Source organism: Talpa europaea, assembly GCF_964194135.1.
Source record: "Talpa europaea genome assembly, chromosome: 14".
NCBI lineage: Eukaryota > Metazoa > Chordata > Mammalia > Eulipotyphla > Talpidae > Talpa > Talpa europaea.
In genome coordinates this window covers 35,185,845-35,213,287 of record NC_140082.1, presented here as the reverse complement: position 1 = coordinate 35,213,287, position 27,443 = coordinate 35,185,845, and the positions used below count along the sequence as shown (strand labels likewise).

General features: G+C 40.7%; 1 protein-coding gene across 1 annotated transcript in view; it reads right to left on the bottom strand.

Annotated features, from left to right (window-relative positions):
- Positions 1-10,327: 10,327 nt before the first annotated feature.
- Positions 10,328-27,443, bottom strand: part of IL15RA (interleukin 15 receptor subunit alpha) — a gene marked incomplete at its 5' end in the record, with an annotated part of 32,929 nt that continues 15,813 nt past the window's right edge. The window contains 3 exons of the mRNA XM_084253974.1: positions 10,328-10,705; positions 12,221-12,313; positions 14,040-14,234. Coding sequence (XP_084110100.1) covers positions 10,506-10,705; positions 12,221-12,313; positions 14,040-14,234 — 488 coding nt within the window. The 3' untranslated portion in view covers positions 10,328-10,505. The remainder of the gene's footprint in view (positions 10,706-12,220; positions 12,314-14,039; positions 14,235-27,443) is intronic.

Here is a 27,443-nt window from a genome sequence, read left to right as displayed (position 1 = left end):
CTTTTTTTCCCCTAATAAACCTGCCCTTTATGGGATCTAACCTTCACCGACCAGTGTCTGTGCAAGCCTCTTCTGGCAAACTCACCATCGGCCACTTAAAGGGGCACTCTGCAGAAACTTCTCAGTGGTAACCCAAAGATCCCACTTATCTGAACCCTACCTCTCATCAGAACCCATCAACCTGCAGCATCACTCATCCTCTGCAAATCTATGAATTCCAGTCTGGATTAGAAATTTTTCATCACTCTTTTTATGTCTTGTATTGTTTTTCTTACATGTTCTTTACTGTGGTGGATTAAGCCCACAGCCTGCTTTGCTGAGCACTTTGTCAGCCATCTGTCCCCAAATAAACAGTGACTTCATTTGTATGGACAAGTTTTCCTGGCATGAAGGCAAAGGGGCTATGTGGTACCATGATAGTATAAGATAATTTATCAAAATACTGAGTCTTTATTCAAGGACTTTGTAGTCATTATCTACCTTCTTCCAATGCTGGATTTTTTTCTCTCTGCCTTTAGCGAACACCTTTTCTGATCCTCCCTGGCCTGGCCCCTCATGGTGGGGTCGCTGGGGCGAATGACCTCTAAACAAGTGGTTATACCGAAGCAGTGTGGCCTGCAGCTCGCCCTCATGCTCTGTGCACCCTGCACAGAGGATGCAGTACCTGCTCTCTCCACAGCCAGTCACAGCAGCAGCTACTCCCCTCCTCACCCACTGCGTGCATCACACACTCACCCACCTCTGGCCTGGAGCAGCAGATCTTGGTGAGAGCGGGAGGCTCACTTGTCAGTGCTCAGGCCCAGCCAGGACTGGGATGGCAGCCATGCGGCCTTTGCGCCTCCCCTGCAGGCTCCACTCCATACTTAAACATTACTTATACATTTCTACAGAAGGACTACATCATCTGATAAAAACTCACGTTACCTCTAGGCCTCTAACAAAAAAAGTCCTTATTCTCCACTCCCGCCCTCTGGTCTGTTCAGACCTCATCTCCACTTTACTTTGTTAACTTCCATCACTAGACCTAATTTTTATGAGATTTACTCAGCTTGATGCTTTACAGGCTTTCCCAGAGCTCATTTTATCTGTCACTCTTCCAGAGACAATGGTGAATTTGAGCCAGTCTCTGAACTAACCACACCTAATGGAAATCTTGCAGAAGTCTAGTTTCAGTAAACATCCGCCCAATTTTGGCTTGTGTTTTCTGTGAAATCAGAGTTTTAAAATAATAAGGATCACACTCATAAAACTCCTTAACCAAAAACAATCTGGATCCAATTAATAGTAAACTCTGAAAACTTAAGGGCAAGCAGCTGAAGAGACGGAAAAAGTTTCCTCAATCAGGTTCTGAGTAATCAGGTAATTTAAGCCAGAATACAGTAGCCCAGGTCCAGTGTTAAGTGTGAGTTTTTCTACTTGTTGAAAAAGATATTTGCAGAAGTGAAAATGGTGTGGCTCTAAAATTCCCAACACCAGCAATTTTAAATCCCTGCCTGCCTTCAGTTTTAGCGAAAACATCTGAATTGAGATATAAACGACAGTAAGCAATGGCACTTGCTATGCCTATGCCCCACCTCCTAAATACCTGCCATGGCCACCCGGGTGCCCTTGGCTGGCTGGTGGGGCAGGTGGGTGTGACTTATAGTAGAGATTACTGCCCCTGCCCCCCAACCCCGGCCTCATTCCTGGCATTAATTGAGTCCCTTTTCTTTGGGCAAGTAAACTCTAGGCTCAGGTTTTCTCATCTGTAAAATGAAGAGGTGCATTAAGCTCCTGATTTTATAAGTGTCATAAACAGTAAAGAAAAGAAAAGCAATGCACGATAGTGTGCGGACAGCTGTGCCTGGGCCGTAGCCTACCACTTGTTGCTTCTCACATGGTAATCCTATTAAGAATTCACCAAAACTCATCTGGTTCAGTTCTAGGCTGCACCTTCTTTCTTTTCTTTTTTTTGGGGGGTGGTATCTAAATACAAGTTTAATATATATATATATATATATATATATATATTTTACATCGTTCTTGTACAATGTATACTTTCTCCTCTCAGGTGTAGTACCCATGGAATCCCCACCACCAATTCACCCGTGCACCATCACCATAGTCCGTTGTGCTCTTCTCTCCCCTGTTTTGATCCTTCTCCCTCCTCCTCCCATTTGGGACTCTATAATCTGCTCTTTTCCTCTTTTTGTTTTTGTGATACATTTCTGCTTAGTGATTGTTTTATTCTTAGCACTTTTTCGTATTGAAAATAGATGTTTTATTTCGTTCATACAAGGTACAGTTTCAAAATACAAATAATATATAACATTTGGATATACTAGACAAAGAAGTATAAATATAGATGCATGTCTGTAAAATGTCACTCAGTTCTTTTTTTTTATTCTGAAAAACACTTCAATTAAGAGGATCCATTGGGCACTGATAATCTCTCTATTCCTCTTCTTTATTGGCTCTCAATGCATGCAGAGCACCTGAATGGAGAGTTTTTAGGAGCTGAAATGCTGGTGTCATGCTTGTAGATGCCTCTCAAGTAAGGAGAAGACTTGGAATTAACTAAGAGTCTCAGGTATATTTCTTTTCTTTGTAAACTGCAAGTCAGGATGAGGGAAGGAAGATAGTCAAGTAGAAAAGCTGTCCTGAATAAATGTCACAGTGAAATAAAAAAACCTGGATAGGAGGTCTGGAGGCTTTCAGCAACTTCCAGGAGAGCTGAGACACTCCACTTTCTGCCTTAGACAGGGCAATGCAAGGCAGTGTGGCAACACAGACAGCTTCCATCCTAAGCCTGGAGAACCTATCATCCAGGCAGTTCCTAGGCTGGGCACAGACAATAAAATGATACTGCACATTTCCTCATCCTGGAGGGCTTTACCCTGGAGTCCAACTCCTTGAGTCTTATCTGGGTCGTCTTCAGTTAGAGCAGTGTTGGCGCCCTTGCTGGCCTCTGGTTTTCCATGAAGTGACGTTCGTTGTAAGCGTAGCTTTCTGTGTCTTCCTCTCTGTAGTTGATTTCCCTCGTCATTGGTATATCTTCTGTGTTTTCCGTTTCAGCGCCGGGTGCCTGAAAAGTTTGCCTATAAAGCATGTAAGTCACAGGTTTTGAAAAGAGGTGATGGGCACCCTTAAGTCAAATGAACAGATAGTCCCCATGGAATTCTCTGAGGGAGAAAACCTAGATTGCCTCCATTCTTAGAGAATATTGAAATCTTTTTTTTTTTTTTTTTACATCCCTCATTTGCCAAAGATTTACTGATGTTGTTGGAGCAAATTCCTGGACTTTGTCAATTCTCTGTTCAAAAACAATAGTTCAAATGGTAGGAATAAGAAAAGGACAGAATAATGAGGGGCCTGGCTAGATGTGATCAGCTTGATAAAAATGGTATAATATTTATAAGCTTTTAAAATAGTACTTGGCATCTAGTGTTAAGCAAAGAAAGTACATGAATCAGTTCTTGAATAACTAGGAACAGGAGAGGCAGACCATCTTATTTCCACGTTGACCTGTGTGGTTGAATGATACATTTGGGTCATCAATTATGTCCATGGATTATATAATCTCCCTCCTGAGGGGAAGCAGCTTTTTAGGACATTTGCAAATAAGCACTTTGAACTCCTTGAAACTATATATCTGAGCCAAATTACCAAAATAATTTTCTAAAAGCCAACTTAATTGAATGAGAAACCTAGGAAACAATTTGCAAAAAAATCAGTTTATGGAAAGAATTGTCACCAAATGACCAAATGGCCACATTTATCAGATTTACCAATTCTTCTTAATGATATATGTGCATGAATATATTTTTTTAAAGATTTATTTATTTATACAAGAACTGGGGTACAGGCCAGATGCACGGAGGGTGAGAGGATTCACCAGAGACAGAGCGGGGAACAGAACAGGCAGATTGATTGAAATACACTGCTGAAAGGAGCAGCAGGCAAGAGAGGAGAGGTCTGCCACGCCATGTAGGACCCTTGCTAGCCTGCCAGGATTGAACTGGCGCTACAGAGGCTGCGGACAACTTCACAGCACTGTGCTCAACTGCCTGCGCCACCAGGGGAGGCCCTGTACATGAATATTTTTTTAGTGTAGTCAGCGAATATTGTTATTTTCCTCTTATAAGAATATTTATTGGCCATAAATAACACATTTATAAATTCTTTTTAAGAATATATCTTCAGCAAAAGCAAACTAATTTGAAGGGACATCTGCACTTCTGTGTTCATTGCAGCTGAGTTTATAATCGCCAAGTAAGTAATGGAAACAACCTAAGTGCCCAAGGACAGAGTAGTGGATTAGAAAAATGTGGTATATATACATAATGGAATACTACTCAGTTATTAAAAAACAATTTACTTTCGCAATTTGTGACAACGTAAATGGACCTAGAGTGGAGAATGCTAAGTTAAATAGGTCAGAAGGTGAAAGACAAATATTGATGGTTTCATTTATATATGGAGTCTAGTGAAATGAAGCAAAAGGTCGGACAAAACCAAACCAATTACAAGCCCTAGAAAACTGACTGGAATCAAGGCTATAGGGGAAGGGTAATACCATGGGGAGGGGCACAATGGATGAGAGGGTGTGGTTCTCTGCCTCTGAATCACATGCAGTGTTGTTAACCAACATTACCTCAAAAAATTTTTTTAATTTATTTTTTAAATAATTTAAAAAATTAAAAAAACTTTTAAAATTATTCCTAAAAAAGAATATGTATTCCTTTATAATATATTGAATAAGTAGATTTAGTTGCTATAATCTGTTAAGAATATAACTCTAGGGCCTCCCTGGTGGCGCAGCAGGTTGAGCTCCGCACTGTGAAGCTGTCTGCAGCCTCTGCAGCGTGGATTCGAGTGCCGGCCAGCCAGGGAGATACCCACATGGTGAGGCAGACATCTTCTGCCGCGCCCTTTGCTCCCCTCAGCAGTGTCTTTGGTCCGTCTGCCTGTTCTGCTCCCCGCTCTGTTTCTGGTGAATTCTCTCACCCTCCCATGCTTCTGACTGTATGTACCTCAGTTCTTGTATAAATAAATAAATCTTAAAAAAAAAATGTAACTCCAACATTTTTATGTGGAAATTGTTTTTATAATGACATTTTGAAAATCCTTTTAAAAGTCATTTTCTATTTTGCCAACATTGTAGCATCTTTTGGATTGCTTTGACAAATTTTTGAGTAGTTTATCAATCTTAGCTTGCTGCTTTCTATTACATTTATGATTTATGAGGTTTGTGACATTACTTATTGCTTGGGGTGGTATTGACAGTCCTTGAAGAGTTTAAGTGAATTTTTAGATTGTTTTTTCATTTTGTCCTTAGAGTAGCATTTCATGGACTTCCTGTGGCGATATTAGGCTAAACAATATATTGTTATGCTATTCATAAAAGAATATTTTATAACTAGTAACCGAAAGTTTCGTTTCAACAAATCTAATAACCATGTGTGTGTATTGCTGATAGATCCAGAGCAGTCTTATCACTGTGGAATGCTGAAATGCTGCTCATTAATGATAGAAGTATGAAATTAAGACCAGTAGGCCATTTGAGGTCTTATGAAAGAATGACAAAAATGCCTAAAGAAAATAAAAAGAAAGAAAAACTGAAATTTCAACAAGTGTCAGAAACAAATCTTGTCCCAAATGCTGAAATGGAGAATTCCAACTATTATAAATACAAAAAATCAGGTCAAAGTGAATGAGTATATTATATTACCAGAAACTTTATCCATATTTAATGAGTACATTCAAGTAGAATATATTCATGACTATACCATAAGAACTGATGCAAATTGCGTTATCTACCAACTCTGTCATTTAGTGCATTCTTTCTGCATTGGATTTTGGTAAACTGACCCCGTCACCAGTTAGCTCTCACTGCTCCATTTCCCACTGGTGACCTGAAACTTGCTTGTGAAGGAAAGAGCTCTCTAGATCTGGCTCAGTGACATGTCTTTTGGCCAACAGAGAAAGGGGTGAGAGTGCGAGCTGGAGTCAGGAACAGGAAAGGTATGTTCCTTTGAGAGGGCGCCCACAGTCATAATGCAGCTCCTTTCTCATAGGATTGGAGGAATCTAGCCCACTGTGACTCTCCTGTGCTACTTACCTTGGGTTTTTGTGACATGCCAGGAAAGATGCAACTGCACCACACAATATGATGACGGGTACGGAGATTGCCACTATGAAAGAACAGAACGCAGCTGTTGTCATGCTGAAAGTCCTCACAGCAGATTCATTTCTAAGAATCTAAAAATCCTTTGCAATTTACATTCCTGAAGATCCAAATGCCTTCCCAACCAGTTCACTGTTACTAACATTTCTTGAGGTCTGTGCAATTCAATCAATTCTACATCTGAACAAGAAGTATACTTCTTTCCTAATAGCACTGCCCCTTCACACTATTCCTGTTCTCCTCCTCTTAGACCTTGTACCTCTTGAGCAAAGTGACGCAGATGACAAGGGTGATGGGGCAAGGATGGAGTAAGTCAGGAGGGGAGAGGAGGGGCCTCAGAGACCAGAAGCTAGGGTGGAGGTATGAAGACGAGGAGGCCAGAAATATGATTGTTAATCCCAAGTTAAGAAAATAGGGCAGAATTCCTCCTTAGGTGTCCCCTGGTACAACATCCCCCTTCAACTTCACAGAATCCTGACTTAGAAACAACACCATGCAGTGCTTTCCCCTCCCCTTCCATTTTCATTATTGTTCTTTGTACCTTTTTATGGCAGAGGAAGAGTGGGAAGGAGAAAGAAGTAGTATTATAGGTGAAAGGAGAATAAGAGAGTTTAGGAAAAGGAAGAAACTTGTTTTGACTGAGTTGAAAAGAACTTCAGGGTGGAAGGCCAGTGGTGGTGACAGCCTTTGAAATTTATTAGACAATCTAGGAAGAGTGTGATGTTTCTGTAGAAGAGGACCTAGCCCCAGGGCAGGGTAAGTGAAACTGTTTTTGTTTTTTTAAAGAGGAAGTTTTATTTACTTTTTCTTCCCCAAAAGATTTATTTATTTATGCATACAAGAGCTGAGGTACAGAACAGAGATGTGGAGGTGAGAGGATTCACCAGAGACAGAGTGGGGAACAGAACTGGCAGACTGACTGAAACACACTGCTGAGGGGAGCAGCCGGGGAGACAGGCGAGATCTGCTTCACCGGCTGGGGATTTCACTCGTGCTGCAGAGGCTGCGTTTTGCTTCGTAGTGCGGTGCTTAACCCCTTGAGCCACCAGTGAGGCCTCTTTATTTACTTTTAAGGTCACGCTAATTTGTTTTACTTTTTATTTGTTTGTTTAATTCCCCCCCTAGAGCAACCATAAAACCAAATTCCTTTTTCCCCACCACCATCCATGTAATAAAAAAAAAAACAAGCAGTAAAATTATAAAAGCAAGTAACTACCCAAGTAAATAAAACAAGCATTGAAAAATGTTAGAAAAGAAGTAACGGTAAACATGGGAAATTAGTGAAAGATGATTTGAGTTTCCAGATTTAACATTAATCATTAGTATAACTAAGAAAAAGAAATAGTTTTTTTTTAGCAGAGATGTTAGATCCAATTGTAAGCTATTTCTACATATTGACTAATGAACTTGGTATGCATTTACTCTTCGTGGAGAGATTTATTGGAAAAGGCAAGTTAATAAATCTGTAGTTCCACTTTCACAATGCTCCTTCCTGTTTCTTTTAGTGTGAATAGAAACTGAGTCGAGAAGACCACTTCTGGAACAAAGCAATTTGAGTTCAGTGATTTAACCCTGATCCTTGGCTTCTTCACCAGTTACATCCTGGGGAAGTTTAGTAAAGAAGCTGAAATAGTGTCACTAAGCTTCCAGGTTCTGCACGCATTTCCTTCCTGGGAAGGTGCATGGATTGAAGAGAAAGAGATTTGGTGAGACAGAAGAGGAGAGAGGGAGGAGGAGAAGATGATGACTGCATGGGAAGTACCGTAGCTTCCCAGCTGGACTTCAGCCTCAGCGTGTGAGATCTAAGGCAGGGATGGTGACCCAGATAGCACAGACCTCTGTTAGATGTGGGCGATGAAAATGTCCTTTGTGAATATACAGGGACTCTCAGCACAACCCTGCAAACTAGGCAGTCGGGATGCAGTATTTCTGATATTGCTAGGACCAGAGTCCTTGGATCCCACGGAGGCAACTTTAAAGTAAGGTTGTGAACTCATTATTCCTGGTCAGGGGCTCTTCTCTATCACTTACTGGACTAAGAGTTCAGAGTAGTTTCTCGATACATTATTGAGATATTTTATAATCTAACATAGATAATAATAATTTAACACTAAATAGATTAAAGTGTCCTTTGCTTTTTAATGGGAATTTGCATTTCACTGTGGTGAATGGGAGTTCCTAGCACAGACTAGGAACTCAGTTTATACTGAATGAACAGATGAAAGATATAATGCAGAGGTAGCTCCTGTAAAGCCTGAGCAAACCGACTGGAGTGTATCTATTTCATGTCTGAAAGACTAGTAGTATAATGCATTTTGAAAAACAAAATTGTCACTACTATGTATTAAATGAATCGACAGTGTAATAAACACTGTGATTGGTGACATTCTAACCCTTTATTTTATAAAAGGATCTTTCAAAATAGCCTAGCAAGGATCAGAGATTAGATATTGGAATAAAGTTATTGGTAAAAAGGCCAGCTACATAAGCCCGTAGATATTAAAGACAATGAAATGACATATTTCCAGACTATCCTAAAGATGTTAGAATCTTCATATTCACTTATTTATTTACTCACTCATTCAGTATTTATCGAGTATCTACTGTTCATCATTTTCTGTTGAATTAAAATATCAACTTTTAAGAGTGTGATAATCACTTATATAGCTTATCTACGAAAATAAAATATCATATCACTAGTATCAATGGGCTGATTAAAACATTCGGTTAACAATCACCGAGCAGTTCCAGTGGCAGAGCATCGCTTATAGCTTCTCACAAAGCTGAGCTCAATACTAAAATAATTGTTTGAAAATCTATGTAGAAAAGAAGGTCTCAAATTTTATTTTATTTTTTTTTTAATTTTGCTTTTTTTTTAAGATTTTTTTAAATTTATTTATACAAGCACTGGGTACAGTCAGAAGCGCGGGAGGGTGAGAGAATTCACCAGAGCCAGAGCAGGGAGCAGAGCAGGCAGAAGGACCAAAGTACACTGCTGAGGGGAGCAGCGGGCGGCAGGAGAGGTCTGCGCGCCATGTGGGACCCTTCTCCAGGGCCGGGGAACAGCTGGGGATCGAACCGGCCCTGCAGAGGCTGCAGGCAGCTTCGCAACCCAGCGCTCAACCGCTGCGCCACCGGGGAGACCCACAAATTTTATCTGTAGATTTTTATCCTACAGATGTACTTGCACATATGCAAAATGATAATTAATCCAATCAATCATTGTTTAATCCAATTAATCAGTCAAAGAATGTAAGCAATCACTTGCCCCAAATAAGGGGGTGGCCAACTAATTGAGGCAAGTCCATACAAAGGAAGATTTTTGTAGCTGTTAAAAAGATGAGGTGGTTTTGTGTACTGAAATGAAGGCTGTCTAAGATATACCATTATATGAAACACGTTGCGGAGTGGTCAAAGTGGAATACCTATCCATCCTGATTCAGGCATCATCAGTGTGCTGTCTGCACGCCCACTTTCTCTGGAAGGTTGCACAGAAACCTGGTAGCAGCAGTCCTTCCTCCCTGCAAGGGGATTTTTCAGTCAGAGATGGAACTTACTTTTACTCTACCTCCTTTTGTGTCATGTCATATAAAGAGTTGCATAAATAGGGCAATCAAGATTTCTCAATCAAGATTTCAAGCATTGAAGCGGTGCTGTTAGTGATTATGCAGGGAGCATGCACACACCAGGACTGTTCAGCGCCGGGCTGAGGGCCCCTGAACACAGACACCGTGGTGACAGAGGAAACACTTACCCGTGATGCTTGTGGCGCTGTGTGTGTGTGCACCTGCAGAGAAGAGATTGCAGCTCAGTTATGGCTATCATTTAAAGGCACTCATTTTTCATTAAGCAGGAGAAATTATGCACAGTTTGACTCTCATCTTACACTCTGAGAAATATATGACTGGCAGAACCAAACTTGCTTTAGCAAGAACAAGCAGAGTAATTCATTTAGATGCTGGGTCATGCATGAGGATCAGATGTGCCCTCACAGAAGATTCTAGTTAGCAAGAGCTCCTCCATCTCCTAGATTGTGCCTCTATGCTGCAGAAGGCACCTCTATCTCCCATATTGGGAAGATAATAGAGATTCAGAATCTTGGCAGAGGCAGTTTAGTGCCATTAGTCTTGTCATATCTGGGAGATGGACTTCTTTTATGGCAGGATGGAACAGGGGGGACAGAGAGCAGAGCAAGGTGGCTGCAGCAGAAGGCAGCAGCAGAGAGTCTCCTGACTTGGACTGGATGTTGGGAGGAGATGCTGTTGGCCCGCTCCAGAGCCCACCCTCATCTCAGCAGCAGTACTCAGGGAGTTGCCTCCTAAATTGTGCAAAGCCAGTGCTAACCTGGCGTCTCGGGCAAAGTGGAGGTAGTGTGTTCCATACTCTTTGTTGTTGTCTGAGATGGGGCTTGGGAGTGCTTGTTACTGACTACTTCTGTGGTTCCTGCAGAAGGAGGTTTGGATGGCGTCAGCTTGGAGCCTGGTACGGTAGCTGGCTTTGTGGCCACTGTGGTGTCTGACTTGAAAGTGAAAGATGGCTCTGTAGAAAGTTCAAGACATGGAGAACATACATATTTAGAATAGTCTCTTTTCTCAGTTCCAGAAGAAAGTGGACTTAATACTTAGGAGTGTCTTGTGGTGTCTTTTGAGCCTGCCCTGGGCCAACCCTCCCCGTAGGAACAGAGCCTCGGGGCTCTTTAGGAAAATCACTTAAATGGGTAGCATCTTTACCCATCTGGAATAACCACAGGATTTTTGAGAACGCTAAAGGATTCATAGTTATTTATCATGGTGCACATAATTTAAAGACTCCAAAGAATTGAGTAGATCCAGGCTTTTTTTTTTTTTTTTTAATTAGAGGAGGCTTCTAAGAGCCATCAAACTTGATTTGCTGATATTTGGGGTTGATGGGAGGTGAATCTCATGGTTCTCGCAGATTTCTGTACATCTCTCCTAGAGGACTGATCGCCCTTCCTCCACTCTCTTCAAGGATGACTTGTTTCACTGAGTTCCACAGATATGCGTTTCTTATAAGACCTTCCACCTGCTAAAGGCTCAGATGATGGTATGACTTTTAAGCAATACATTACTTTTTAATTAAGTATGTGTACTTTTTAAAAAGACATCATGCTGTTGCACACTGACTAGACTACAGTATCATGTAAACGTAACTTTCAAAGGCACTGGGAAACCAGAACATTAGCGGACTTGCTTTGTGTGATATTGGCTTTATTGTGTTGGCTGGAACTGAACCCACAATATCTCTGAGGTGTGCCTATATAGTTTTTTTTTTTTTAATTTTTAAACAACATTTGCTTCCCCCCACCCCCTCAGGTTGAGTTCCCATAGAATTTCCTTCCCCAAGGCACCCATGTTGCTGTGAATGGCATGAGTTTATCTTTTTTGATTGCTGAATAATATTCTATTGCGTATATATACCACATTTTCTGGATCCAGTCTTTTATGCCTATATTGTTTTTGAAGGTGGAGACAGCATCTCTCGAGAGCAAGGGCATACTTGTTCGTCCCCATTAGAAAAGGCTCAGGTTCCTTGAGCTCAGGTTTCCTCTCCCAGGAGGAAGCTTGCTGAATCTTCACGCATCTGTTTAGGCCCATCTGCATAGCCCCTGAGTGGCTGGGATGAGAGACTGGTGCAGGTATGCTGCCTGCTCTAAGAAACTTCTTTGTCAGATCCAGGAGTGTTGTATTTTTGGTGGCACCCCTGAAACTGTGGCTAACATGAGGTAGGAATAACCTCTGACCCTCTCCAGTTCTTGACAAGAATGTGCATCCATAAGTAAGTTCAAACCAACATATAAAGAGTGAGTTTTAAATTGTTATTAATGATGCACATATGAAACCTGGATATCAAGCAACTTTAATTTAAGAAAAATTTAAGCTGACATAAATTTTTACTCTTGATTTTGATAATAAGTATGTTCTATTATATAAGTTTGCAGTGGAATCCCAGTGGAGGTCCATGAATCAGAGGGATTTGTGGGATCTGAGTGGTAGCAGGGAATGGGAATCCTTACACAGTTTCCCACATTCCTACCTGTTCCAGAAGGGGAAGGGCTCTCTTGCTCTGGGGTCACCCTTGGTGGTGCTACGATGGTGGGTGACTTTTGATGACTCAAGGAGGGGTCTCCTAGAGAGAGGATAACCACATGGCATTTATGATTCTGAGGTGGAGCCTGAGGTGGCTTCAGAACTGGATATAATTAAAAATAAATATCTAAATTGAAAGTGAATGTTTCTGGATTCTGAAGTAAGTCAGATGCACAAGAAATAACACTATCTCCCAACCTGCAGTCACAATGCAAGTGCAAACATAGGCTGCACACTACTTTTCTAGTCTTTCAAAAGTCAGCACAAGATAAGTATCACATTTGTTTTTTATTGGAGTGATGTCAGTATCAACTCAGCCTTTTCATGCTAGCTTTTGCATGGGAAAATACATTATTGCTCAATAGAGTCAGCCTGTTTGGCAGAAGAAAGAGCATTCAAAGCATAGGAAGTAGGAAAAATAATGGAGGCAGTTGTTAGTGGTAAAAGGTGGGGAAACTTTGGGCAAAATGAAACCTAAAGATTCCTGTAATCTTTAGGTTCTAAAATGTTATGATTCCAGGTCTCTCTTCGCTCCCTCTTCAGAGCCTACAACTCTTCTTCATCACCAAGTCATTCATCCAAACTTTTAAGAAACAGTAACTTTTCCTACAGTGAAAAGCCCTGATTTTTTGCCGCTGGCTTAGAGGTTCTCATGTGTCCCTGGACCAGATAGGGTAAGAGTTCCAAGTTCTCACCACACCCAGCTCATCACTTCAATTGCGCTTGATGTCACAAGACATCAAGTAATTCCCAGCCCAGTAATTCCTCTGCAATAAGGAGAAGATTTTGTCTTTGCTTCTGATGTCTGTATCAGGTCAGGCAGGGGAAGGGAATGAGGCAGAGGGTTATCTAACCCCTAAAAATTCAATAAGAAAGCCCTGCTCTCCAAGTGCATTGTCTGTAGAATAGCCCTTGTTGTCCCCTGTCCTTCAGAGAGGAGTTGAGAATTCTCACAAATGTTATATGAGAAAGTATCTTGCTTGCAGCTGAGTGTGCACTAAGTGCTCAATCATGTTTATTCCATCAAAATTCTCTTGTCAAATCAGAATCAACCATGGATTAGTTTGTATTTTTCTAGAATAAAAGGCTTAGTATTTCTGGAATGGCACTAAGTTGCTTCTACCCCAAAGATGCTGGCATGGTTTTGCAATTTTGTTTAGTTTAAAAAAAAAAAAAAAGATTCTGGTGACCTTCCCTCTCACTTGCTCCTGAGCACTGATGGCTCCTAGACATGGTTGACCAAGCTAAGGGATTCTCTGCTCCATGCTTCTCCCCAGATTCCTGGGTGGGTAGCAATGGAGAAGAATGACAAAAATTTCCCTGCAGGCTATCCCCTAGGGAGAAATAAGGAAACGCTATTGGAAGCAGGCATGCTGTGAGCACCCACTCTGTCTGTCACCAAATACTTGCTACTATAATCTTAAAGCATTGGTGCAAGAATAGTTACCACTTGCCAAGTTTCACTTCATCCTCCTACAACCCACAGTATTGACATCAGGTCCATTTTCTAAATAAGGAACTAAGCACTTCAAGATGTTAAGACGATTGCCCAAGGTCTCACAGATAGTAAGTAGCAGAACCAGGATTTGAGCCTAGAATTTGAACCCCCAAACTGTAAATTTCTATGTCCAGAAATGTTGTTTAGAGGCCCATTGGTTTATTTAACCTCAAACCACAATCCAACTCTCTTGGTTCCTGAGATGGGCTTCCTCTACAGCCCTATACCCTCAAGAAAGATGGAGAGACAGTGCAGAAGAGTTACTTACTGATGCACTTGAGATTGGGAGTCGTCCAGTGGGCAGTGTTTATTGTTTTGTTAAACACACACTCAATCAGGTTGGATGTTCCAGCTTTTCGCTTGAAGCCAGAGTTACAAATATACCTCTCCCTGGAGTTCAGGCTATAACTCTTCACCCGGATGTCTGCATGTTCAATGGAAGTAGGAGTAGGGCATATGAGGTCTGCAAAAGGAGATAAGGAGAGAGGTAAATAAATTTCAACTTGTTAAGACCCATTTGCCAGGGTAGTGGTCCTTAAATTAATAGCCAGGGCCTGGCTTATTATAGGAGCCTCTTAGGATAAACCCCAGATTCCAAAGCACAGCGAAGAAGTCCCATAAGGGAAGCATCATCTAGAAGCTTTCTTGAGCTTTGCCTTTAAGTTTTGCCGAAATAGCTAGAGACTGGGAGTCATCAATGGAAATCACCTGTACCACACCTTCCTTTCCAACCATTTCCAAACTCAACCTCTCTCAAAGGTATTTATCTCTCTCATGTCCCATCCTGGCCACATCTCTGTGCTCTCTTGCCTCAACATAGCAATAGCCCCGATTGGTTTCCCTGCCTACTCTCCCTGCAGCCTTTCTCCCATTTCCATAAGGCAGTTAGAATTGCATTTTTGATGACTTCACTCTTTCCTGGCTGTCCACTGCTCTTATAATGAAAACCAAAATCCTTCAGAATTCTTCAAGACTCTGCCCAACCTGGTTCTGCCTTCCTCGCCACCTACACTTCTCCCTGGTCACACTGGCCTTCAGTCCACCATGCCACTTGCCAGGGCTACCTACCCTCTCCCCAGCCCACTCTAAGCTGGCCATCTTCCGCCATCCTTCCTAGCAGCATCACTTTTTAGGAAAACCTTCTCTCACCTCTAGTCAACCAGGCCCCATAGTTCTGGGTTCTTTCCACACGCAGTTGTTTTCAGGCATCTATTTAAGACATTGAAATAATGTAATGAAGGGGCGTCCCTGGTGGCGCAAGGGGTTAAGACGCAACCTATGAAGCTCTCCGCAGCCACTGCAGCAAGAGTTCGATCCCCGGCCAGCCAGGGAGCAAACCACTTGGCGCAGCAGACCTCTCCTGTCTCGCCTGCTGCTCCCCTCAGCAGTGTACTTTGGTCAATCTGCCTGTTCTGTTCCCCGCTCTGTCTCTGGTGAATCCTCTCACCCCCCAAGCCTCTGGCCTGTACCCCAGCTCTTATATGCATAAAGAAATCTTTAAAAAGAAAAAAATAATGTAATGAAATGTTATGTCTTATCAGCTGCACTGTGGGCTCTGTGAGCAAAGGGCCATGTCTGTTTTGCCCAATACTGTATATCCCCTGAGCTCAGCCAAGTACCTGGATATAGGGTGCTTGAGTACTTATTCAAAGAATGACTAGGTGAAATCTCATCCTCAATAACAGGTTCAAGACTGACCTTCTCAGTAAGTGAGTTAATTTATTTCATTTCCATACATGTAAGCAGCTTATCTGTTTATTCTCACTTTTAGGGGAAGAAATTGGGGGTGAATTGCATTAGTGATAAGTGGACTCAGACTCCAAAACTTCAGCTAGAAATCTTGGCGATGGTGCCCTAGCTCTGTTCTGCGGAGAGGAGTTTCACAAGCCAATATCTAAGAGTAAAGGACTAAGAAGAAGAGGGACTGAAATGTTAGCCATTTTCATTTTGAAGATACCATATTTGTGACTGACTTTCTGTTGATTATTTATAGTTAGTTGATACTTTTGGATCCTTTAAAAAATCCTTTCCCATGTAAAAGCATGTAAAGACAAATGGTAAAGAAAATTTTACATAAGTGAGTTGTAGGAGTGCTTCAGACTTTTTCCTACATTACGTAACAACAACAAAACTTGGAAGAAAGAAAAACTAACTTTTTTTTTTTCACTAGGCAAAAATGAATGAAATTAGTATCATTTATCATGTAGTTAATTAAAATACTAGGGATCCCAGGCATAGGGTCTTGATCAGTTAAAATATCCTCTTCGGCACCAATTTTGTAGATTGGGGCTCTGTAAAAAAGCATCAAAAGGGTAACTTTATTCCTAAAAGGTGAGAAGCTAGCCAGTGTATTTACTGTGCTTCCTCCAGGCCAACATTGCTGGCCTCGTCCTGTTTAAGACAAGGTTTGGTCCAATGTCCTATACCAGAAAGAGTCTATAGCAGCTAAAGTTAAAAATTAAGATTTTACTTTAGACACTCAAAACAACTATTTTTATACTCTCCTAGTAATTCAATACACTACTAGATTCTCTCACATGCAGAGGAGATGAGCACGAATTGGTTTCTGAGGCCAAATCTTGTCTGGGGTAGTGGAGCTAACTGACAGTGGACTGGGTAGGTGAAAGAGTCCCATAGAGGAAAATTCCTCTGCAGCTTTTTCTGTTCTGGAGTGTGTAAGAACTCCCCCCAAGAACCTCCCTCACTAAAATGTGTATGTGTGTACATGCTGAGTGGGTCACTGGCTGAGGTGCTTGCATGGGGAAGCAACCAAAAGTACCAGGTCAGCTTAAATAAGGGACCAGGAAAATGAATAACTATAAGAAAGTGAAAATCAAAATCAACAAAAATTATGAACCAGAGACACTTTTTGGGGGGTGGGGGGCGGGAGGGGAGGGATTGGGGTCAGAATGGGGGATTGCAATTGTATGGGGAATATAAAAATAAAATTTATTAATTAAAAAAAATAGGTGGCTGTCTACAGCTTCTACAGTTGGTTTTTGGGTTTTGTTTGGAAATAGGAATGTCTGCTGAGCAGCTGGGACATTAGCAGGTAAGAAGGCTGGGACTTGGGCAAGAAAACAGCCTCTTTTCTACCAGGGAGGGAGGCTGAGTGGGAGAATATAGTGGCAGGCAGACTCACAGAATGGAGTGGGAAGCTCCCTCTAATGCATCAGTGCTAAGGGTCAGCAAAGTATAGCTGACCCCTACTTTATGCCACCTACTTTATTTAATACATTTTTAATGGAAAACTTATTTATGAATTGCTCATAGCTGATTTCAAACTATAGTGACAGGGTTGAATCATTTCACCAGAAACTGGATGGCTACTACAGCTTAAAATATTTACTCTCTGATCCTTCACAGGAAAAGTTTGCCAACCTCTTCTCTGTGTAGCCTTTAAACAAACTTTTGCCCTTGTTATAAAGACCAGTTGCCTAATGAGTAAGCACAGAATTGGTGCAGTTCTCAGGGTAATGATGCTGACAAAGGTAATACAGCACATATAAAATAAAAACACTGCATGGCAAGTCAAAAGGCAAATGATGAAATAAAAAAAATTGCATCTCATATCAGAGAGTGCTAATTTCTCTCACATGTTAAGAGCTCCTGGAAATCAATAAAAAGATCAACCCTATGGAAAACCAGGAAAAGGATATCGTACTAAAGTGGAAAGATCTCGAAAGCACACTGTTAGGTTAAGAAGAAAAGGAACAGGGCCTCCCCGGTGGCACAGTGGTTGAGCGCTGGGTTGCAAAGCTGCCCGCAGCCTCTGCAGCGCCAGTTCAATCCCCGGCTGCTCCCCGGCCACCGGAGGAGGGTCCCACATGGCATGCAGACATCTCCTGCCGCCCGCTGCTCCCCTCAGCAGTGTACTTCGGTCCTTCTGCCTGCTCTGCTCCCCACTCTGGCTCTGGTGAATTCTCTCACCCTCCCGCGTTTCTTACTGTACCCAGTGCTTGTATAAATAAATAAAAATAAATCTTAAAAAAAAAAGAAGAAAAGAAACAGAACAGAAAAAAACTATCTTTTCTTATACACAGACTCTCTGAAAGGTTACACAAGAAACTATTAACACTAGGAATGAGGCAACTGAGAGATGACAGGAGAGACTATCAGTGGATGCCTTTAAACTTTTTGAGTTTTTAATGGTGCAGTGTTTTACATATTAAAAGTTTTGGAAAGTTTTTAGAATGCTGTTACTTAATCTGTGATGTACATAGGTGTTTTCTATTCTTTTTCACATATTATGTACATGCTGGGATGAAAATTAAAATATGTAACAACTAGTGGCAGTCAGGAATCTGGAATTTTCAAGAAGATTCTGGGCATCTGGGCAATCTGGAAGATTTCCCCCTCCCCCCTTGGGGGACAAGTTGCGCCTTGCTGACTGAAAGAAAAAATACTTTTTAACTAATTTCTGTACCCAAAGTTGATAGAAAAGAGAAGAAATCTGGTTTACCACCTTCACCTTTTTGTCTCTCCTCTCTTGTTTTTGGATTACATCCTGTGTGCCTGAATCCCTTCCAAAACACTTTAATTGTCCTCAAGTTCCATTTGACTAGCTGATTTTAATTTCAGATGATGTTCTGCATCTCTTGATCTTTCCTCATTTGCCTTTGTTCAGTCTTTACTGCTTTCTGGTGTTGTCTTCAGATTTGGGAATTTTGTCAGAAAATTGTTCTACATGTTTTATGTCTTGAAACATCCTCCTCCAATTAAAATGGTGATTTTGAATTCATTGTTTGTGGCACACTTTGAAATCAAACATTTGTGATCTGTCACTCAAAGGCATCTAAAAAGGCAAGGCAACGATGACTGTCAGCAAGAGTGCTAAAGACTCAGCAGCAGAGAATGATGCTAATGTCGCCTCACGTGCTCACCCTTCTGTGCTTCTATGTGGGTGCGACCATTTATAGTGTACATAAATACCTAACCTTATCACATATCGAAATACAAAAGTTTATTGCACATCTAAGAGCACAGCGAATTTATTATTCATATAAGAACTCAGAGTTCTTACAGGTTTCAATAAATATGCAATCTTCATTGAAAGCCTGCATATTTGCCATCTTTGGTTCTGGCTTGACTTCTTCCTCTGACCTTAGATTCATGAGGTAGTGCCCTCCCTCAGCTCAGGGTACCTTCTGCCAAACTTTTATTGCAGATATACTTTTATTGCAGATATACTTAGCAACAACAAATTTTACACACTAGACAGGAAAGAGTTTACAGGAAATGTGATGTACACATGGTTGAAACCCCTGTTTTAAAGGAAACAAACTTGGCTAGATGTTGAATAAATACTGATTGCTTATAGTTTCTGTAGGTTTTCCTCCCAGACCATCATCTCTGCTGTTAAACCTGAGGGCGAAGTCCTAAGCATTTGCAGTCATTGCTTCTTTTTTTTTTTCTTTTTTTGATAATCTGCAGGTACCCATAGTATTCAATGAGAAAAACAAACTCAGCCCATGTTTCTCACCATTGGAGGGAGAAGTTACAACCATGCAAGGAGGAGGGGATGGCTAGAATGTCCCCTATGGTTGTGGAATAGAGTTGAATCTGGAGATATTAATATGTAATCATAGATATCATGTGTGTGCATGTGCATGCACATGGGTATATGCATGTGTGTGTGAGTGTATGCTCATGTGTGCGTATATACTGCCTATTTCCTCTGCAAAGCCTGGGAACAATGACATCTTAGCAGTGAGAATACTGGGTGCCCAGACCTTGGTCTTCATTAAAAGAAATCATGGTTCCTTGGAGAAAAGGCTGATTCCAAGGTTAGGATCATAAAGTATAAGCCTGGGATATCTTCTTGTGTCAGAAAGTAAGGAAATGCTCGAAGAATGACAGGGACATGACAAAAGTGGCCAGGTTGAACCAGCCCTTGCTGGCCAAATCTGGGACAATTTGAGTATCAAAACAAAGATTGTTAACAGACTATGGAACAATGTAAAACAAAACCCCTTAAGTCTTTACTATTACAAATGAATGAATGAAAGAATGACTGAACAGAGCAGGAAAGTCCTTACATTATTTTTTTTCTTGTATTCAATTTTTTTAAATTAATTTATTTATACAAGCACTGGGTACAGTCAGAAGCGTGGGAGGGTGAGAGAATTCACCAGAGCCAGAATGGGGAGCAGAACAGGCAGAATGATGAAGAAGTACACTGCTGAGGGGAGCAGCGGGCGGCAGGAGATGTCTGCACGCCATGTGGGACCCTCCTCCGGTGGCCGGGGAGCAGCCGGGGATCGAACCGACACTGCAGAGGCTGCAGGCAGCTTCGCAGCCCAGCGCTCAACTGCTGCGCCACCAGGGGAGACCCGGAAAGTCCTTACATTATAATGATAACTAATAAGAGATATAAAATACTGAACGCTCAGTAGGTGGGTTAAATTTTGATGAGAAACAAAATATTTATATAGTATGGAGAATTTGTACTGTGTCATTTTAGCCACTGTGGACACATGCTTCCCAAATCCCCTTTCTGCATGATGCTGTTAGCCTGTGACATGAGGCTATGATCTGGAAGGTAGTTAAGGAACAGCCCTATTTGTTACGCTGGGAGACCGTGTTGTTGTAGCTCATGCACTGCCACTTACTGTTGGCTCACTTGGGTGCCATGTTCCATGAGTCTTTGCTACAGCTTCTCACTCTTGGGCCAAGTGTGAAATCAGCTCAATAGTGAGGAACGCCAGCTTCCTCTGCAGGACCCACCGATCATGGAGATTGTAGTCTTTGTGGTGAAGATGAAGAACCAACATAAGTTCCAACTTAGCATCACAGGTTTTGGTAGATTTTTGCTTCCCCATCCCACGTACACCTTCCCATCCAGACTGCCCATCCCGTGGACTTGAGACTCCATCACCAGACAGGGAAAGAGCAACTCTTTAGGAAAGTGCAACGAGCTCCCACAGCTGCAGATGGTGGTTCTGCTCCTCTTATATTTCTAGGACCACGACCTTGATGGTTACATTCAACTAAAAATATTGTCCCACAATTTAGTTACTAGTTACAATAGTAAAGTGAACAGGCACAGCAAACAAGTTAGCAAGCAACCCTGTTTGCTAACCTTTTATTGGCGAAAGCTGGCAAACACTACCTGAACCAAGCTGACATCTCCAATATAGGAAAAAATCAGCATTATATGCCTCCTGAGATGACTTACTGAGGAGCCACAGCATCCCATATGTGGTATCCTACCCCCCAAACCCACAAACTATATCTAATCATGAGAAATACCAGATGAACCTAAATTGAGGAACAGTCTAAAAATATTTGACCTATGTATAAGATCAAGAAAGACAGAGGCAGAGGGAGTGTTCCTGATTGAAAGAGGCCAAAGAGATGACAGCTAAATGCAATATGTGGATCTGAATTAGATCCAGAATTCAGAAGGAAATAGCTAAAAAGGACATTATTGAGACAACTGAAAAATTTGAATCTGGATTGAGTATTAGGTAATAATTTTGTGTCAAAGTTAAACTTCCTATTTCTAATCATTGTACTGTTACTAGTATTTTTTTTTTTTAGGAAAGCATGTAAGAGAATGCTGTTCTTAGGAAATATATTTTGAAATATTTAGGCATAAAAGGGAATAATATCTCAAACTTACTTTTAAATGCTTTAGAAGAAAATGCAGATGTCTAATAAATGCATATGGACAGGGAGAGAGAATGATAAAGCAAATGGGGTGGGGGAAAATGTAGACAGTTGGTGAACCTGGGTAAAGGGTATTCAGAAGGTCTTTGTACTATTCTTGCAAGTTTATTGTAGGTTTGAGATCACATATAAATATGGTAATCACATATAAGTAAAGTAAAAAATAAGCAAAGTATGTAACCAAATTAAAACCACTTGACGAATGGTGTTTGGGCTATTTTTAAAGAATTCTTCTTGAAGGAAACTCTTTTTTTTATTAATTAATTTTTTCTTACATCATTGCAGTCTCCACAGTTCTCCCACCACCTTGTCACCCATGAGCCATCACCGTATTTGTGTTCTTTCCTCACCTGTTTTGCCCCCCTCACCCCGTTTTTTGTGATGCCTCACCTCTATGGTCAGCTTGCTAATTTTGACTCCTTGACCTTTTGCTTGGTTTCTCTATATTCCAAATATGAACAAGATCATCCAATGTTTATCTTTTTCCTTCTGACTAATATTGGCTAGCATAATCCTGGAAGAAAACTCTTAAGAGCCCTTGGCAACTCAGGCCAAGATTATCTTTTAGTGAGAAAATTTTTCTTTAATTATTTCGTTTATTGTAGTTTTCATAGTACTGACTTTTTTTCTTTTCTCTTTGTCCCTTTTTTCATTTCTAGGGTCCAACAATAGTGTTTCTATTCTTTATACATTTGGTATTTTGGCAGTAGTTTTGGTTTGCTATGCCTGTTCATCATTGCTGTATTGAAACCTTTACTCTGCTCCTTACTGCTCTTTAGTCCCTTCATTTTCATTTTGTGTCCTCTGTGTCATTGGTTCTCAAATGTGAGAATATATCAGAACCACTTGGAGGAACTTGTTCAAACCCAGAGTGCTGGAGCTTCCTTAGCACTCCTGTGTTAGGAGGTCTGGGGTAGGGGTTAAACATTTCCAATTTGACAAGTTCCAGGTCTGGGGGATGCTGCTGGTCCAGGAACCATATCTATGGTATTTACAGGTGCGGAAGAGTCTCTTGGCATCACCACAAGTTATTTATGGGATGCAATAAAATTTCCTTTTGGGTCTGGCAAGATGACAGTGGCTTGAAGACACTGAGCTTGGCTTCTCCGTATATTAACAACGAAATTATAGCAGAACAAAGTCAATAACATCTGAAAGTTAAATGGATGACTGTAGTATACATTGGAAGCAATAGTGTGGCAGAAAGGGGTAGGAAAATCTTTAACTGAAGTTGTCTATAGTAATATTGGGTCAGTACCACTCATGAGAGGGGGGACAGGTGCTGAATGCAACCCCCCTACAGGGGTACATACCTACATCAGGGATTTTGGAGACCTAGCATTGCACTGGATCAGGGGATGCACAGAGTTGGCATCCGGGACAGAGTGCACTACTGGAGAACAACAGGAGCTGGGAGAAGGAGTGATAATTATTGGCTTGAACCTGAGGCTCCCAATATAGAAGAGCTGGAACCTCAACTGGTGGGGAGAACCAGGTGAAATCATCTGTCTCCTCATAGACAAGGTTATTGTCTGTAGATAAGGCTGTGGTATTTGAAATAATTGCCACCACCCCCAATCCAAGGCCAAAACCGAGTCCTAGACAACTGAATACTCTCACTAACCAGAGTTTAAACACCTGGATCTGAACAACAGGAGGTAGCACCCCAGGCAAAGTTTCTGTATTGGGAAAGCAAAGAGAACAACCCTGGTACGTAGCCCTGTCTCAACTAGAATCTTTGCCTACCGCTGAATCTAGTGCTCAAATGTAGCCTGGAGGAAGCCTGGCCCAAGACTATATCGGAAACCTAGGCCAAAGAGTTTCTGGGAGGTGGGGATTACTGTAGATCCCCACCATGTAATGCTGGTGTCCATAGCAGTGCAGAAAGCTTGAATCCCTGAGCATATTAGCAGCGATCCTTCCCGGCCCTACTGCTATGCTACTTCCTGCCTAGTACCCTTTGCCAGGACCAGTTCTTCAGCCCTGAACAAATGCAAAGGCAGCAATTGGAAAGTTTATTACAACCTATTAAAAACTGAAAAAGAAGAGACAGAAAAACATCACAAATGCTGGAGAAAAATACCCCAGAGATGTCTCAATCCTGCAGAATTAAGGATCATGCCTGAAGAATTGTTCAGAGAGAGTAACAGTTATAACAATGCCTGCTGAATTAAAAAGCAAACAAACAACAAGCCACTGAATGAAATAAAACAAGAATAGAAAACAGACAGAGGAAATATGAGATTGTTATAATTAGAACTAATGGACTTAAAACTTACTATGGAGGTAGAGGAGAGTAACAATGTGGTCCATCAGAACAAATTTGAGACTAGACCTAACAATGGGATCATACAAATATATGATCATATACTAACCTCAGCAGAAACTTCAAAAATCAATAGCAATAACACATAAGATAATGGAAGTGGAATGCAAACTAAAAAAAAAAAAATTAAAAAATAACAAAATGACAATGAGAACTTTGTCTCAGTAATCCCCTCATTTATAAGTGGACTAAATTTGCCAGTCAAAATGAATAGAGTGGGTGAATGTACTTCAAAATAAAGTCCAACCTTCTGCTGTCTACAGGAAACCTATCTTACCAAAAAAGACAAGCACATACTTAAAGACTGAAAGACGATCTTACAAACAAATGGTAATTTAAAAAAGGGAAAAGTTGGTACTTTGAGAAGATAACAAAATGATAAACCTCTAGCTAGGCTAACAGAAAACACTAATAAATAGAAGCAGAATGAAAGAGGAGAAAAGACCACATATGGCATACATATACAAAGGCTAATCAGAGATTACTATGAACAATGATAGCAATGAATCAGATAACCTTGAAAAAATAGACAAATTTCTAGATGAATGTAGACTAAACCAGGAAGAAATAGATGAGCTGAATAAACCAACCACAAGCATGAAAATTGAAAAAGGCAAACAATCTTCCCCCAAACAATAGTCCAGGGTCAGATGGCTTTACAAACAAATTCTATCAAACATAGAAGAGAGAATATATGCCCATTGTGTTCAAACTGTTTCTAAAAATTCAAGAAGAGGGAACATTCCCTAATATATTTTACAATGCAAAACATTCCCTTCATACCAAAATCAAATACAGCATAAGAAAAAGAAAATTATAGACCAATATCCCTAATGAACATTGATGCAAAAATCTTCAAAATACTAGCAAATTGAACTCAATAACATATCCCAGTAATCAGATGGAATTTATCACAGGGATACAAGGATGTTTGAACAAATCAACCAATATAACACATATCAACAAAAGTAACAATAAAAATTCTATGATAATAACAATTATGGAGAGAAAGCATTTGCTAAGATTCAGAACCTAATAATGATTAAAAACCCTCTAAATAAGGAGGAAATAGATTACAAAGAAATTACAAACCTACAGTCAATATACTACTTAATGGTGAAAAATTGGAAGCTTTCCCTTTAAGATTATGAACAAGACAAGATACTCACTGCCACCACTTCTGTTTAATTTATTATTGGATATTTTGTGTAGCATAATAGACAACAACAGGAAACACAGGCAATCCAAGTCAGAAAAGAAGTGAAATGATCATTATTCACAGACAATATATTATATGTAGAAACCCTAAAGACTCCATCAAAAAGCTATTAGAAATACTAAATTAATACAGCAAATTGGCAGTTTAAAAATCAACATACAAAAGTCTGTTGTATTTTTATATATAAACAACAAATGAGAAGAAAAAGAAATTAAGAAAAGAATTCTCTTCACAATCAATTCAAAAAGAATCAAATACCTTGGAATTAGCCTAATCATGGAGGTGAAGGACCTCTGCAGGGAGAACTGTAAGATGATACTAGACTACTTAGATAGTGAAATGAGATGGAAAGACATCCCAGGTTCATGGATGGGAGATCAATAAAATCAAAATGACTATCCTACCAAAAGTGATATATAAATTTAATGCAATCCCTATCAAAATACCAAAAATATTCCTGAAGGAAATTGAACAAAAACATTGAAATATATATAGAGTCATAAAGTGCCTTATGTAGCAAAAGCAATCCTGGGAAAAATGGGAAGAAATAGCGGCATCATGTTACCTGACTTTATAGTAAAAGCAGTAGTAATAAAAACAATACGGCACTGGCACAAAAATATATACATGGATCTATGGAACAAAATCAAAACCCAGAAATAAATCCATGTACATATCAATATTTAATTTATGATAAAGCAGCCATGACCATACATATATGTCCTGAGGCATGGAGCAGGAGAGGCTAAACCCAGATGAGGAAATGAGTGTATGTTGAGAAGCAAGAAAAGATGGAAGACCAAGGTATTAGTAACAAGAAAGCACTTTCTGGGTCCAGGGACCTGCTGACCTTATGCACCCATCTCTCCAATTCTCGAGCAGGCACAGAAGTGGGATCCAGAAAAGGAAGAGGGATGCATAGCTCTCTTCTCTTTCCCTCCTCTTGTAATAACAGGGACGTAAGAAATTTCTACTCCCAGGCTGTCTGGTAACATTTGGAATGAGCACCATCTGAGTCTCCCCGTGCCCCATGCAGGAGCAGCCTGGACTGTATTCAAGCACATGTGGGCAAGGGTGAGAGAGCAGGACGCCTCTTGGCTTCTAGCTTGTTTGTCAATGTCCTTTGCCCTCTTTCTGCAACCAGAAGCTCTTCAAATAATTAACTTTAACAAAGAAGAGGCTCAGTGGTGCTCCACATGGGCACAAATTTATATCATTTGGGGGCAATTAAAAAAAAGTCAGTTCATCTAGGTAGAGCTCAGATAAAGTTGTTTTTTTTTTTTAAGTATGGCAGGTGTTATCAGATAAAAAGAAATAAAATTTCTCTTGAGGTTATTAGTATCCACTTTGTACCTTTCTCAGATGGTGGTCAACGATGTGCTCTTCCGAATTTCTGTTCTAATACTTTTTAATCTGACCTCATTCCTTATTCTTCCATTTCAATCTCAAAGACCTCTCTATTTTAGTGTGCATGTGATAGAGAGAAAGAGAGACAGATTGGGGTGGGTAGATGAGGGGGGGCTTGGTAGTACATGGGTTTAGCTCCATGTTACCAGATTTTAAAGTCTGCATCCATGGTTCTTTCTGTATATTAACTGGGAAAATTGAGGCAGAGAGGTGGGATGGAGTGGGCTGGAAGGACCATAAAAATCAACTCTTGAAACATTTTGGAACCGAGACTAACTGGTTAAATTGCTTTCAGACAGCACAAAAGGAAAAACAAACAAACAAACTTATCTAACTTTCTCTTTGGGGTTTACTTTTCAGGTATGGCTGAGGTAGGCGGCTTATCGACAATCTTGAGCACCAAGTTGGACTGGAAACTGAGAACTCAGAAAGAAAGGGTGGGGATGTCCTGCCTCTGAGCTGCCCCCACCCTTTCTGCAGAAATAGAGGTTCCAGATAGTAGTCACTTAGCTTGTTTTTCTTGGCTCCTCCTCGCAGCTAGGGAAGCTGAGGAAATGATTAGCTGTACCAAATGCTGGTCTACTAGATCCTTTTCATCAGAACCAAAGTAACAAAAGTGTTTTAGAGGTTTTTATTCACAGACCTCCAGACACCCTGATCACCCAGACAGTGAAAATTTGCAAGGTTGCAATCCTGAGAACTGGAGTCTGAGTGCCCAGAGATAACTCCCAGGGAAAGAAATACCATGCAACTCAGCAGAAGTGCATTCCTCAAGGCTTTTAAAATATCCTTCGCCCTCACTCTAAGTGTGAGGTGGTTCATTAAGACGGAGGTAGGCCATCTCTCAGAATGCCAGTATCTGAATAAACCTTTGCTTTCCTGACCCAGCCCTGTCTTTCATGTTTGGCGGGCAAGCAACAAGTAGCCAAACCTGGATCTGGCTTCAACATGATACCAGACTAGAATGGATAGTCCCATAAAAATACTAGACTCTGCTCTATGATAAAATGTTCCCTTCTTCTAAGGGAACCTCAATCAACCTTAGACCT